The 15,565-nt window shown below is 40.2% G+C and overlaps 1 protein-coding gene across 2 annotated transcripts in view; it reads left to right on the top strand.

The window, feature by feature from the left end:
* Window positions 1-5,801, top strand: part of TMX4 (thioredoxin related transmembrane protein 4) — a 38,726-nt gene extending 32,925 nt beyond the window's left edge. For both annotated transcript variants that reach the window (XM_050745063.1, XM_050745064.1), the window contains exons 7-8: window positions 2,926-2,989; window positions 4,164-5,801. In XM_050745063.1, the coding sequence (XP_050601020.1) occupies window positions 2,926-2,989; window positions 4,164-4,534 (435 nt within the window). In that variant the 3' untranslated portion in view covers window positions 4,535-5,801. The remainder of the gene's footprint in view (window positions 1-2,925; window positions 2,990-4,163) is intronic.
* Window positions 5,802-15,565: the final 9,764 nt, after the last annotated feature.

Here is a 15,565-nt window from a genome sequence, read left to right as displayed (position 1 = left end):
ATGTAGTTAAAACAACACAGTTATTCTTTGGGCATGAAAATCAGTATGCAGGATATATCTGTGTATTTTCTCCCCAGGTATTTCAGGCAAGAGTTGAATAATAAATTTATTTATCTAACTATATAGGCAACTATAAATGTTTAGCATGTTGTACTTTTTATTATTTTTTTCTTTCTCTTAACCTAATCTTGATTAGTTTGACTGCATTTTAAACCCTAACTAAACCAAAAAATTTTAAAAATCCTTTATACTGTATACTAATCACATAGTTCCTAAACACTATAATGGGAATAATTGACCATTACTAAAAATTTATGTCAAAGAACAGACTTTAAGGTAAGATTATCTTAAAGTCTATCCTTATATTTTATAATGAATTTTGACTCTTCAGCAAGTTCTTTTTAAAAATAAGCTTAAAATGTTAACAATTGACTTATAGTAAGTCATAACTCCAAGAGGCCAAAGAGGCTCGATTTGACTTTTCCAAGAACATGCTTAATACATATCATGGCTTATCTTTGAAACTTGGCTCCTGATGTTTAACTTCAGGGATAGGAATGGGACTTACTTAGATATCTGTATATGTCCTTCATTAGGTCCTGGGTATGTTCTGTTCTGTTGCATTAATCTTTTTGCTAATTAACATGTCCCCATTGCTCTCGTCTAAAGGGATTCGACACTGGATATAAATAGAATGTGATTGTCTGTGCTTCTCCCATCTGTTGTCTGATGCTAGATTTTTCTAGCAGTGTGTTTTGGGGCTACCGTAGTGTGAGGTTCTTGTAGGGGGAACGGTATGAGGTCCCAGGCGAATCAATGATGGAGTTATAGGGAATGTAGGTTGTTTGTGAACTTGTTGGAAGACTACTTAGAGTTTTAGAATATTATTTTCGATGTTGACTTCGAGTCCATGAAATTGAGTCAGGCCTGCTTGCCTACACCTTGGATTCCTTTGGAAACCTAGATTCAGATAATCAGTGCAGAAAGGTTATTGGAGGCTTGGCCTGAAGTAAGGAGAGAGTGATTCTAGCCTGTTCGAGTGATTAAGTGATTAATAGACTACCCTTCCTTAATAAGAAAATAACTTTAACAAAATATTATTAACTTTTTTAACAAAATAATAATTTCAAAGCATACGAATCATAAATTTAAAAAGATTCATATATTAATTGTTAATAAGTTTCCAAAAAATAACAAACACATATCTGTATTCAAAGTGCCTGTTTTAGGCTGGGCACAGTGGCTGAGGCCTGTAATCCTGACACTCTGGGAGGCCGAGGCAGGTGGATCATTTGAGCCCAGGAGTTTGAGACCAGCCTGGGCAACATGGTAAAACCCTGTCTCTACAAAAAATACAAAAATTAGCCTTGCATGGTGGCACACACCTGTAGGCCCAGCTACTTGGGAGGCTGAGTTGGGAGGATCAGTTGAGCTCAGGAGTTCGAGGCTTGCCACTATACTCCAGCCTGGGTGACAGAACTAGACCCTGTCTCCAAAAAAAAAAAAAAAAAAAAAAAAAAACCCCTCTCTCTCTTTATATATACACACACACATACAATGCCTTTTCTATAACTGTTAAGTATATTAAAGTAAACACACAACTGCTAGAATTTTTGCCTTTAGTAACGTTTAATTTCTTATGTACTTTCAACTTCTGTTTTGTGAGAGTTATACAATTTGAAACAGCTGCATTCTTATCCCATTTTAAATCATCTATTCCAGAATGACATTTTTGTTAACTTGTAGGATGATACAGAAGTGTTTCTCAATTGTTTTCATATCTTAGCCACATAGGGAATATTTATGTAGCATGCCAGGGTAAAGGTATACTGAGGGTCAAAGCTGCCTGAGGCTGGCTCTGAATGGCCCAGACTCCTTGAAGGATGACATGTCTGTTGGGAAGCTAGGATCTAAATTTTTTTTTTTTTTTGTAACCTCACCAACTGAGTCCAAATTAAATGACTAAGTTAGATAGACTAAACCTGAGATAAAATTGTTGAATGTACAATTTTCCAGAATAGAAGAGTAGGATAAATTAAGGTGCTGGATATGGTAATTAACCTGATTTGATCATTATACTGTATATACATGCATTGAAACATCACATTGTACCCCATCCGTATATATAGTTACTGTGTGTCAATTATAAATAAAAAAGAAAAGTCAGAAAAAAAATGTATCCTGGAATAGCCAGTAAACATATAACTATCACATTAAAAGGTAAGGTTTTCAAACCGGAATCATTTCAGAATGAATGTTTTTTTCTCGTTGTTGTTCAAATTGATTTAATGGCTTAGAGCTTATTGTTCTCCAACCCACCAAGCCTTCCTGCAACTCATTGCCCCACCTCCTGGGTCTCCTCAGTTTGGCATTCAGGGCTTTCTCTGGATCCAAGATCCCCCCATGGAAATCCAACTTGGTTTAGCTTAGAGCAGCCAGGCAGTGCTGCTGTTCTCTCCTGACTGCCCAGGGCATTAAACGCCCCCTCCTTCAAAGTCATCCTCAGTCCTTCCCCACCCACAGCTGGCTGTAATATTTGTGAAATGTTCTTCCACTCAGTCACGGGTTACCCATTGGTGAGGGGCAGCCTATATAAAGAGTGGTTTGGTTGTCCAGAATAGTGTATTTAAAAAGACTTGATTCATAGTGTCTGTCTTCTTACACCTGCTTGGTTCATCTATTTATAGTGGGTCCTCTGTAGACTTTTGGCTTTGTGACCACTTTCTAAATTAATATTTTCCTGTATTATGTCACATTTGAAAAGTAGGAAATTCTTAATTATATCCTTGTCTCTTGTGCAGACTTTTGACTAGCTGCTAATTATTAGTCTAAGAATATCTGATTATAGAAGCAAGGCCTAATTTTGAGGCCCTTTGGTAATAAATGTCCTATCTATTCACTGTAAAATCACTTTTTTCCCTCCAGGTCTTGGTGGTAATATCAGAATGTTTCTATGTGCCACTTCCAAGGCATTTATCTGAGCGTTCTGGTAAGTACCATAAGCTCCTGTGATCTAGAGTGTTTTTGGAATTCTGTTATATGCCTTTTTGTGCTCATATAGATAGTGGGTTTTCTCTGTGATTTACTAGGTGACCACATCATCACTACCAGATTTCTTAAAATATGTTTTCTAGGTAGATTTGAACAAAAATTATTTTTCTCCCTTTCTTAAATTAGGAAATATTTCATTTTGGCAATTGCTTTTTCTTTTTAAGTGTGTGCACTTCATTAATCAGTATCATATTTTCCTTTATTCTAACTAGAACTAGAAGGGAAGAAGGGAAACTCAATATATATTGAGTCTGCTGTGTGCTAGTAACTCTCCTAAGTCCTTTAAAAGCAGTTTTCCCAAATCATTGCACTGCTGCACACTTCTTCTGGGGCCAGGTGCCCCTGGATTTGCATGTCTTTATTCCAGACTATTTCTGAGACCGCATAAAGATGTTCATGAGACTTTGTAATTGTTGAATTTTATGTGGGAGTTTAAATAAGCTCATGTTTCTTTTTAGTTCTTGAAGTTTTTGAGGCTTTGAGACTTCCATAGATAATTTGAAAATATGATTCTTAGAATTCTTAAAAGTAATAGAAACCCAATATCAAACATTATAGGAAAACAAATGAAAATTTATTAGCTCACATAACTGAAAAGCCCAGGGACATTCTAGCTTTAAGCATGGCCCGAGTGATGTTAGGTTTCTCTTTCTGTGTGGCTTATTCATAAGAGCTGTTGACAGTCCTTGCACACTTTCTCTGTTTAAAAATCCCTGAAGAAAAAGAGGCTTTTTCTCCTGACTCTGACCCAGAACTCCTGGGGAGTACTTTGAGTGGCTTAGCTTGTCACGTCTCTGAACCAATCACCATGACCGATAGAGTCACTGAGCTTTCTACAAGACACAATATACAGAGCATAAAGGAAATTTTGCCCTTGCTGCCCACATGCCCTGCTGAAGTCATTATGGTCCATGAAATCTCCAGAGACAGATGGAGAAGCCCTAAATGGGGCCAGGATGCCAACCAGAGAATCTGTCCTCTGTGACCATAGCTTCAAGATAGAAAAAAACTGTCACTTACCCTCTATTTTTATTTCACAGCTAAACACACTCAATTGATTACTGAATTACCATTGTTTATTCAGAGGATATTCCTCTTTCTTCCCTCCACAGAGCAGAATGGGAGGTCAGAGGAGGCTCATAGGGCTGAACAGTTGCAGGATGCAGAGGAGGAAAAAGATGATTCAAATGAAGAAGAAAACAAAGACAGCCTTGTAGATGATGAAGAAGAGAAAGAAGATCTTGGCGACGAGGATGAAGCAGAGGAAGAAGAGGAGGAGGACAACCTGGCTGCTGGTGTGGATGAGGAGAGAAGTGAGGCCAATGACCAGGGGCCCCCAGGAGAGGACAGTGTGACCCGGGAGGAAGTAGAGCCTGAGGAGGCTGAAGAAGGCGTCTCTGAGAAGCCCTGCCCAGCTGACACAGAGGTGGTGGAAGACTCCTTGAGGCAGCGTAAAAGTCAGCATGCCGACAAGGGACTGTAGATTTAATGACACGTTTTCAAGAATACACACCAAAACAATATGTCAGCTTTCCTCTGGCCTGCAGTTTGTACCAAATCCTTAATTTTTCCTGAATGAGCAAGCTTCTCTCTTAAAAGATGCTCTCTAGTCATTTGGTCTCATGGCAGTAAGCCTCGTGTATACTAAGGAGAGTCTTTCAGGTGTGACAATCAGGATATAGAAAAACAAACGTAATGTTGGGATCTGTTTGGGGACTGGGATGGTAACAAGTTCATTTACTTGGGGGTCAGAGAGTCTTGACCAGAGGAGGCCACTTCCAGCCCTAATTAGCACCTTCTAGAGACAAGGCTGCAGGCCCTGTGAAATGAAAGCCAAGCAGGAGCCTTGGCTCCTGAGCATCCTCAAAAGTGTAGCGTAGAAGCCTTGCTTCCTTTTCTTGTGTAAAGTATTTATTTTTCTCAAATTGCAAGAAACATCTGGCACCACAGTGCATGAAAAATCTTTTACAGCTAGAAATTGAAAGGGTCTTAGGTATAGAGAGCAGCTCAGAAGTCATCCCAGCTGTCTGAATCTCTTGTGTTTTATTTCTTACCTATAATTTTTCCGTCTTTTCCACCATGGGCATTCAGGCTCTCCACACTCTTCACAATTATCTCTTGGTCAGAGGACTCCAGTGGCAGCCAGGTTTACATGAACTGTGTTTGTTTATTCTGACCTAAGGGTTTAGATAATCAGTATCCATAACCCATGAAGCTGTGACTGCCAAACATCTCAAATGAAATGTAGCCATCAGAGACTCAAAAGGAAGTAAGGATTTTACAAGACAGATTTAAAAAAAATTGTTTTGTCCAAAATATAGTAGTAGTTGTTGTTGTTGTTTTTAAGTTTTCTTAGCAATATTTTTCAAGCCAGAAGTCCTCTAAGTCTTGCCAGTACAAAGTAGTCTTGTGAAGAAAAGTTGAATATTGTTTTGTTTTCTTTTCATCTCAAGGTGTTCCCTGGGTCTTGAACTACTGTAATAATAACTAAAAAACCACTTCTGATTTTCCTTCGGTGATGTGCTTTTGGTGAAAGAATTAATGAATTCCAGTATCTGAAAGTGAAAGATTTGATTTTGTTTCCATCTTCTGTAATCTTCCAAAGATTATATCTTTGTAAATCTCTCAATACTCAGTCTACTTTAAGTACCCAGGGAGGCTAATTTCTTTTGAAAAAAATCTATCCATCTACTTCTCTCTTACCTGATTTATGTGTTAGAATAAATTCATGAAATTAGATTCCAAGCATATGAAAGATGCCTAAAGTTGATTCTATGCCCTTTGGATCCAGGCAGAATAATGAGTACAGGTTTAAGAAATTCTAAAAGTTTCTGTCATCTTTAGAAAGGAACATGCAGTATATTTCTATCTGGCTGTTTAGATAACCCTTTCCTTGTATTAACTGTGAGCACGGAGCTCACTGTGGGGGAGGTTCTGAAACTCTGCCCTCCAGTGGTTGAATGAGGATGTTGCAAGACTTGCACAAAGGAGGTTGTTCTTCTGACAGCATCAATTTTTAGAGATGGCTCTTTTTCATCTTTCCAATTCAGTTACTTGACAGTCTTCTTCCCCAGTATGGTGAAGTTTGTTAAGAGTCACCAGTAACTGTGCTTTTCAGACAGTAGTGCAGCTTCAAGTTCAAGGCCATCACTGGGCTGATGGGCTGGGAGAACCTTACCATGTGCCTGCCTATTTCCTGCCGCCTTAGTCACTGCCCATTTCCTGCCCCCTTGGTCGCTGACACACCTTCACCCAAAGTGCCATGGTTCTGATGGTGGCAGTTCCATCTCCCTGACATCAGGAAGCTTTTCTGGATCAGAGCAGAGCAGGGCCTGGCTGCCCTCGTGTCACTGGATTTCTTTCTCTTATAATTAGCTGAAACAGAGTGTTCAAAGAACAGTAAACTCAGGTTCAGAGGTATTATGGAATAAGAATGATTTTATAGTTTGGCTTTTCTATATAATGCCTCCCCCTCAAACTGAAATATTCATTTTTTAAGTGGAGTATTTGACTAGAGGGGAGGAAGGGCAGAAATACAGTCTACACTGGCTTTTAAAAATGTAAAGCCAGTTTCCAACTGAACCCCAAATAGTACAGGTTGAACATGCCTGATCCAACAATCCAAAACCCCAAATGCTCCAAAATCTTAAACTTTTTGAGTTTCAACATTTTGTCAGAAGTAGAAAACTTTACACCTGACCTCATTTGACAGGTGGCAGTTACAGTGCAATCAAAACTTTGTTCCATGCACAAGATTCTTAAAAATATTGGTTAAAATTACCTTCAAGCTGTGTTATATAAGGTGTATATAAAAAATGAATGAATTTTGTGTTTAGACTTGGGTGTACTCCCAAGATACCTCCTTATATATATACAAAAATCCCCAAATCCAAAAATATTTGAAACACTTCTGGTCCCACACATTTTGGATAAGGGATATTTGACCAATATCTAATTATATAATAAGAAAAATATATTTTCTTTTTTTTTTTTTTTTTTTGAGATGGAGTTTCACTCTTGTTGCCTAGGCTGCAATGGCACAATCTTGGCTTACTGCAACCTCCGCCTCCCTAGTTCAAGGGATTCTCCTGCCCCAGCCTCCCAGGTAGCTGGGATTACAGGCATGCGCCACTGTGCCTGGCTAATCTTGCATTTTTAATAGAGATGGGGTTTCGCCATGTTGGTCAGACTGGTCTTGAACTCCTGACCTCAGGTGATCCACCTGCCTCAGCCTCCCAAAATGCTGGGATTACAGGCGTGAGCCACCATGCCTGGCAGAAAATGTATTTTCTTGCTCAGCAGTACTTTAAAAAAAAAAAAATTGAAGGGTGAGGAAAAAACATCTTGGAGAAGAGGACCCATTAAAACTTTAAATATCTATGGGAACCATTTTTCCTGATTTTCCCTTTTTTAACATCATGGCAAAGATGGGTTTTTTCCCAAGTGACGTGATAAGTATAACTAATTTAATGTCTTTCCACTTGAATATTTTAGGTTTGTTTTCAATACTTAATGAATGTAAAACTAAAGGAGAAGAGTCAACCTAAAATAATTTAAGCTTAAAATTATATGAACATTTCTATAAGAGTTTATGAGTTTTTTCTGTAGATAATATATTTGATTCAGAACTCAAGTGCATGGAAACATGATTTTTATTTTTAAAATCTAAAAAAAAAAATTAAAATCATGCTTCCCTCTATTGCAATACCAGTTATTTAGTCACAGAATGGTATTTTATGTAAATTAAAATTAGGTGAATGGGCCGGGCGCGGTGGCTCAAGCCTGTAATCCCAGCACTTTGGGAGGCCGAGGCGGGTGGATCACGAGGTCAGGAGATCGAGACTATCCTGGCTAACATGGTGAAACCCCGTCTCTACTAAAAATACAAAAAACTAGCCGGGCGTGATGGCGGGCGCCTGTAGTCTCAGCTACTTGGCAGGCTGAGGCGGGAGAATGGCGTGAACCCGGGAGGCGGAGCTTGCAGTGAGCCGAGATCACGCCACTGCACTCCAGCCTGGGAGACACAGCGAGACTCCGTCTCAAAAAAAAAAAAATAAATAAAATAAAATAAAATAAAATAAAATTAGGTGAATGCAATGCAGGTAACTGGTTTTGGAATGGGAATATGCAGTGCTTTATATTTGGGGAGTTGGAGCAGGGTGCCTCTTCCTCAAAAGGAAAGTTTGAAACTTCTGATTACCTTTATGTTGGTTTCTCTTATTATTTATCTCTCGCTAGATCTGCTAAACCAACCCAGCTTGCTCAGAGATCTCATACTGAAGCACCATACAGGCAATCCACATCTTTCTTTCCCTTTGAAGTATAGTCATTGGATGGGATGAGGTTTGCGGGCCTGTTGGGTTCAACAGTGCACAGGGCACTGTTGCACTGCATGGGCACATACTTACAAGCTCATCTTGTGCATAGAATCCCTGTCTGTTAGCCACAGGCCTCTTTAACTGTATACATTCAAAATAACTACTATAGTAGAAAATAGATAAGCTTCAGCTGAGTTGGCTTTTGATCGTGGAAAAAGCCAAAATTTGACTTTTTATGGCCAAAATTCCTTGTTGACAGCTGTGATACCCTGATATGATTTGGGAATATGTCAGTCTACAGAACCTGCATCCTGTAAAAACACCTATGGGGTAGATGATAAAAGTCATTTTTAAGGCAAGTACTTACCATGTGACTTTTTATTACCAAATGTATCAGTAGTGGAGCTGGTATGTTCTTTTATAGGATGGAAACATTAAAAGTCCAGAGAAAAATAAATTTTAAGAAAAGGTGGAAAAGCTAGGGTAAACCTGAGATTGCAGCATAAAATCTTTAGTATGAAGTGAGAGAAAGAAGAGGGAGATTGGTTGTCTTGCTCGTGTCAATAGGCTATCTGTCTTTCATCTTGGTGTTGCAGTGTTACTTCTGTCAGTTAAATTATGAATATGTGGTTGACCCATCCTGTCAGATGTACCAGCATTTTTGGAAGAATTCATTCAAATCTCTTATGCCAACAGAAAAGTTCCTTCTTGTGTAATATCTCTTTACCTCAGTCCTACACTTTGATTCTCTGGAGGAGATTTTAGCTTGTCTTAAAAAGCCAAATTTGGAGTCATCAAGCCTGCTGAACCTGATGGGGCAGCTTTTTGAACAGCTTTCCGGAAGCAAGAGCTTCAGTTGAAAAGCCCTTTGATCGCTTCAGCCCAGGACATGGCCTTCACATGGCTTATTCTCAGTAAAGCTTTATGTAGACTGTGACGCTATATATGTGTGACTCATACAACTTTGACGTGTTTCTGAAGTAGTTTAATCATATTTGTTATTAGCCTCTTTGTGGAAATGCAATTTTTATACTAAAAACATTGCTTATTTGCAATGCAGTATGTTATAAATGTGTTGTTTATATTATTTGTATTAGTCTTAGCCTAATGAACCTAATTATTTTTCTTTCTGTATTTTTTGCTTCCTTAAATAGCATCTGCAGCAATTGGAATGAGAAATCCAGATACGTGTTTCAAGTAGTACATTGCCTGAATCACAAATCACTTGATCACAGTATTGTATATAATCCCCGATCCTATTTGTTTCATTTTATTGTAAATTCCCATTTGCATCAAAACCTAATGATAGTGATTAATAAGTAAAAACAAATGGTGTATTGCTTTTCATACAAGTGTTTTCACAAAAACCTTTGCCTAGGCAGCAAAAAATATTAATTTGTTAAAAAAAATTTTCCTTCGTGTCCATCCTCCATCTAGTCTGTTCATTCATTCTCTCTCTTTCTCCCTTCCTGACTCGGTGAAACTCAGACCACGTGCCTTTTAGTTGCTCTGGAAAGTGCACAAAACCAAGACTGGGTCCAAAGATCCAAGGCCCTTCCAGCCACTGTGTTGCCTTCAGAAACCTCTGGGGTCTCCCTCTATCCTGAGGTCTTGGGGTAGCCAGATGGCAAAGGATGCTGCTAATCCCCCAAGACACTGTGGATTGGCCTTGTCCTTGGGGCTTTCAGAAAACTCCCTTCTACACCTAACGCTCACCACCACTATAGTGGAAAAACATCAAGGAGGTAAGGTGAGTCCTTGAAACACCCTCAGAGACCGAAACAATGGAGATTTGATTTTTGTCTTCTGGAAGGTGGTGGGGATGTGTGTAGTGAGAAGACAGTTATTAAACCTGCATACCACCAAGGCCCTCCCTCAGAGATACTGGCTCAGAATGCTTATTTGCCTGTACAGAGAAAAATGTCTGTCATGCTGTCTGCCTAGATGACTTTGGTTATTCATGGTTGCCTATAGCAAAACTTGCAGCTTTCAAGCCAGCAACACTGAATTACAAATTTAACCTCCTGCTTTGCTCTAGTCTTGAATGCTCTTTGGAACATATTTCACAATAATAGAAATTCTTTCTTAGAACATGTGAGCTTCTTGATATTGATAACTGTGTTACAGTAGCCCAGGCTGTACTAACAGATCCCCCAAATCTCGGGGGCTTTAAGAACAAGAATCGTATTACTGATTCACAGAGGCCAGGCCAGGCATCCCAGGCAGGCTCTGTCCTATGGAGGTTTTTCTGGGCCTCAAGGTCAAGGGAGGCTTTGCCGTTTAACATGTGGCTGCTGGGCTGGGCATGGTGGCTCACACCTGTAATCCCAACACTTTGGGAGGCCAAGGCAGGTGGATCACCTGAGGTCAGGAGTTCGAGACCAGCCTTAGTAACGTGGTGAAACCCTATCTCTACTAAAAATACAAAAATTAGCCAGCCGTAGTGGCAGGTACCTATAATCCCAGCTACTCAGGAGGCTGAGGCAGGAGAATTGCTTGAACTCGGGAGGCGGAGATTGCAGTGAACCAAGATCATGCCATTGCACTCCAGCCTCTGCGACAGTGCGAGACTCCGTGTTAAAACAAACAACAACAAAAAAACGTGACTGCTAAGGTGGCTGTGATCATTTCCATCCCAGTCAGTCAGAAGGAGTAAGAGATGGAGGAACATTGCTGAGAGATTTTAAAGCGAGGCTGCCGCGCATGTGTCATTTATGTTCACATTTCCTGTGAGAGAACTTAGTCACAGGGTCATGCCTAACTGAAAGGAAGACTAAGATGTGTAATCTTGCTGTGTGCTTAAGAACAAAGGGAACTTGAGAGCTAGCAATCTCGTGCCACAATGACTTTTTCTTGCCCCACTTTGTAAGCCTAGGACCTTCTATAGAGTAAGCTCCTGGGACATAGTATAAATGCACATATGGCAGGAGAGGACAGAGTATCTATGGCCTCAGGGCTGGCGATCTTCCTGCTGGACTTGACCACTGTGGCTCTTCAAGGTACCAGAGTTTTCAGACTGAAAATTGTCATTTCATGGAGTTTGTATTTTACTTGGGAAGGTGAATATTAGCAGGAAACAAGTTACAAGTGGAAAAGTTAACAAATGCTGTATGAGTTTATAAAAAGGAACCTGACCTGGGCTGAGGGTATAGATGGTATGTGTGACCAGGAGGGCTACATTTGGGGCTGCGGAGGCTGAGGTGGGTGTGGGACCCCTTGGGCACACACAAGCAACCTTTAAGCAACGTGTGTGGAAACAGAGGTTAGCACTGATCTCAAGGAGAATGTCTTTACTAAGCCATCATGGTAGATTCTTGCCCTCATTTTCTTATGCGGGAGTGATGGAGGCACAGTTTCTTACTAATCTTTCCATGAGCTTTTTCTCATTTCAATATATTGATATCCCAATCAGTAGGCTGGGCACAGTGGCTCACGCCTGTGATCCCAGCACTTTGGAAGGCCGAGGTGGGTGGATCGTTTGAGCTCAGGAGTGCGAGACCAGCCTGGGCAACATGACGAAACTCCGTCTCTACAAGGGATACAAAAATTAGCCGGGCATGGTGGTGCCTGCCTGAAGTCCCAGCTACTTGAGAAGCTGAGGAGGGAGGATTGCCTGAGCCTGGGGAGGTTGAGGCTGCAGTGAGCAGTGATTATGCCTCTCCACACCAGTCTGGATGACAGAGCAAGACCCTATGTTTAAAAAAAAAAAAAAGATAGTGACTTCAAAAAGCAGCCCGTGATTATTCTTAGCGGCGGAGGGGGACAACTGCCTCATTCATAATATGTAAGTGAAGTGGTGATTTATGGCCAAACCCAAGTCAGGGAGGCCTTTGTGTATAATATACCAAAAAGGGTTTTATGATTGAGTAATATTTAAATTGGTGACCTTTAATAGGCTGATCATGTGAATCTCCAAGGATAAGTTTAGTTTCTAGCATTTTCAAACTTACTTGAAAAGTGATATTGTGAAATAGATTATTTGAAAACCATCGCACTACAAAAACTAGAAATGCTGACTAAAATACAACCAGTATCGTTTTAAAGATAGAATTGAGCTCAAAAGAGAGTGAGAAAAATTCACAAAGCCAAAAATCAAGATGTCAATAAATATGACCTGATATCGGAACTGCCACCAGTGGTGGTGGAGAGAGCAGCAGCTCCCTTAGGTAGCCAGAGAGAGTACATTTTATTGTCCATGTAGGTATAGGATGCAAAGCCTTGACTATAGCCAAGTTAGAAAGCTGGAACTGATACTACATAAAATTCCCAGCTACATCCTTGGTGAAATAAAAAATCTCACTAGAACATAGACACTTCGAGAAACCTTTTCTGTCTTAGCCTAGTCTATGTGTTGAAAAATAATAGACTTCCCTAAGAAATCACAATCAATGGTCTGACCTCACACAACTTGGAGTTTGAATTTACAGTAGCTTCATAGTCTCAAAAGGATCTAAACCAAAACAATTCTCATAAAAGGGCTAATGGGGTTGGCGGGATGTGCACATGGTGGGGCGGGGGAGGGGGCAATGGATATGCAGAGCTGCTCTTGAAAACACCCTCAGTCTGGCTTAAAGATTCCGATAGATAAAGTCTCACTTAAAATAAACTCATAATTCAAAATTACATATCACACAAGGAAACTATCAGATAGCAAGGTGAGACTTGCTTAAACCCTTGGGATAAAATTATTAAATAGAAACTTTAGATTAAAAGAAAAATAAGCACATAACACATAACACAAAAGAATTAGGCACTTTTTTTCCCTCAAAATAATGTATTTTAGGTTCATCCATCTTGCATGTATCCGTAGTTCAATTCTTTTTATTGGTGTGTAGTATTTAATTGCATAAATATTCAACGTGTTGCTTATTCCTTCCACTATTCACAGACTTATAGAGAGTTTCTAGTTCTTAGCTGGTCCTTTGAATATTTTGATTGTGAGACATCCCCTGGACTATTTTACTAATAATCTTTGGGAGAAATGCCAAAATGTTAGAAATATATTCCTCAGGATTTTCCAAGATTTGTTCTTGTAGAAAGCAACATATATTACCCTAGCAAGGAGCAGATGTTTGAGAACACAAACACTGGAACATGTCTTCCTGGGGTTGGATCCCAGGAAGACTCTGGGATCTGCCACTTGCCAGCGGTGGTGTGAATTTGAGTAAGTTACCCAACTTCTCTGTGCGTCATATTTACAATGGGGATAATAAAAGACTTCCACATCCACTAATGAAGGTCTAGACAATTTTAACCACCCCTCCCAATGAAGATAACCAGGAAAGCTGATTTTAAAATATATGTATAGCTACACACTTGAAGGCATCAAAGTTTACAAGATGATGAAGAATATCAGGCCAAGATCTAGGAGAAATTGTAAGGTCAGGAATGTGATCCTGTTGTTTGGGGCTGTGTTTCTCCTGAGGGCATTTACTGTTCATGGAGTAGGGGTAAGGGGTGTGTTGAGAGGCTGAGTAATGGTTATGAGAACTTTGTCTTCTGAGGAGACAGGGAATGGCTAAGGATGGGAGGGCCTGTGAAGGACTCACATTAGGAATAAGGATGAACCGTAAGTCAGCAGACCCCACAGACACTGAAACTCAGCCTTGGCCTATCCAACTTCTGAAATCAGGATGATGCAATCCTGGAAGTCAGTGTAAATGCTGGGGGAAGTTAACTGGTGGAGGTTGAGTTCCTAGGTTGGATGGCGAGTTTTCTACCTTTTTTGGCTATAAGATAGCAAGCCATAGTTTCAATAAATCCCGAGGTTCATAAAGCTTTATCATTGTGGACTATTGCATTCAAAGGTCTATAATCTAGCTATCAAAAGTGAAAATCGACTCCTTATTTTTCTTTCTTTGCCTCTTTTAGTCCCCAAAGCTATCCCTGTGCTCCACTTCCCCTCTTTTTGTCTTTATGCCTGAAAATTCTCTAGGGTGTTTCCAAAGTGCAAACACTAATTGTTCTCTTTTCCTAACCACTCTCCTCTTACCTACTACTTCTCCGTCTTTACTCCTGAGAGAAAGCTCCTTTCTCCACAGTTCCCTTCTAACACTCTTATCCCATCTCTGCTTATAAGATTCTTCTCACTGCATAATAAAGCCATGGAGCTCCAGGAAAGCAGTAAATACCAAAATGGCATTGCCAGAATTTTCCTTGACTGGGGAGGAGGTGGGTGGGAGGCCATGAATATCCATGTGTCAAAAGGAGCTGTGCCTATGTGTCTATTACACTTTACATCAGCTGCCCCCCAACTTCTCTAGTGTATACTGGGTAGATCAAAATTCCTTTCAGGCACTTCACAAAGAAGTTCAAGCTTAGCTTCCTCCACCAAAATTCATCATTGTCCTCTCTGCAAACACTGGAGGCAGAGAATGGGAGAAATCCCTGATGGCCAACATATTACATTTAGGATTTAATGACACTCTCCCTCCCTCCTTCCCCATTTGGAGACTCTCTAGTCCTCTCCTCCAGTCCCCATTCCTCAGGTAAGGAAAGATGATTCAGTATTAAATACCCTCAGGGTGGAAACTACCACTAGATCTCCTCTTCTCCATGGTAGAAATAAACACCGATCATGTCCAGTCCTCCAAGTTTGGCTAGGCAGACTGGGGTGATCTTCATATAGACTCATCCATGTTGAGTTCTTAAAATCTCTCATTGCAGGAAACCTGCTTGCCCTGGAGGCAAATTGGTGCCCAGTCTCCAAGAAGAGCTCTCTGTGGGCCCATGCTTGGCATTTGGATCCTGCTTATGTTCACTCTTATTAAAAGACTAACAAAGATGGAGTGTTTTTTACTATGACTTCTAGCTCCCTAAATCTGTTCAAGGCCTCCAGTGTGAGCCCCATTATATGGTCTTGGAGGCTGTTACATTTCATTCATTTTCCTCCTCAGGTTAGGTCATCTTCACCAATAATGAGAGGTCATATGACTCTTGCTTTAGGATTAAAACCCAGAAAATCATGGCTTGCTCAACCATCTGCTCCAACCAGGACATTTGCCAAGCCTCATTCCATCACTTCTGGCGGACATTCCACCTTAGGAATTGTTTAAGCCACTTGCTGCTTATGGGTACATCCTCTCAAAAACATCTATAACATGAATAGCAGCTTTTCTAGCTATCACTTTATAAATCGGCCCTGGTGTAGGATAGTAGGTGCTGTATTTCTTATTTTTGTGTCCACACATCTTATA

The sequence above is a fragment of the Macaca thibetana genome, chromosome 10, assembly GCF_024542745.1.
Source record: "Macaca thibetana thibetana isolate TM-01 chromosome 10, ASM2454274v1, whole genome shotgun sequence".
Taxonomy (NCBI): domain Eukaryota; kingdom Metazoa; phylum Chordata; class Mammalia; order Primates; family Cercopithecidae; genus Macaca; species Macaca thibetana.
The sequence above is the reverse complement of the archived record's forward strand: the minus strand, read 5'-3'. Positions and strand labels throughout refer to the sequence as shown.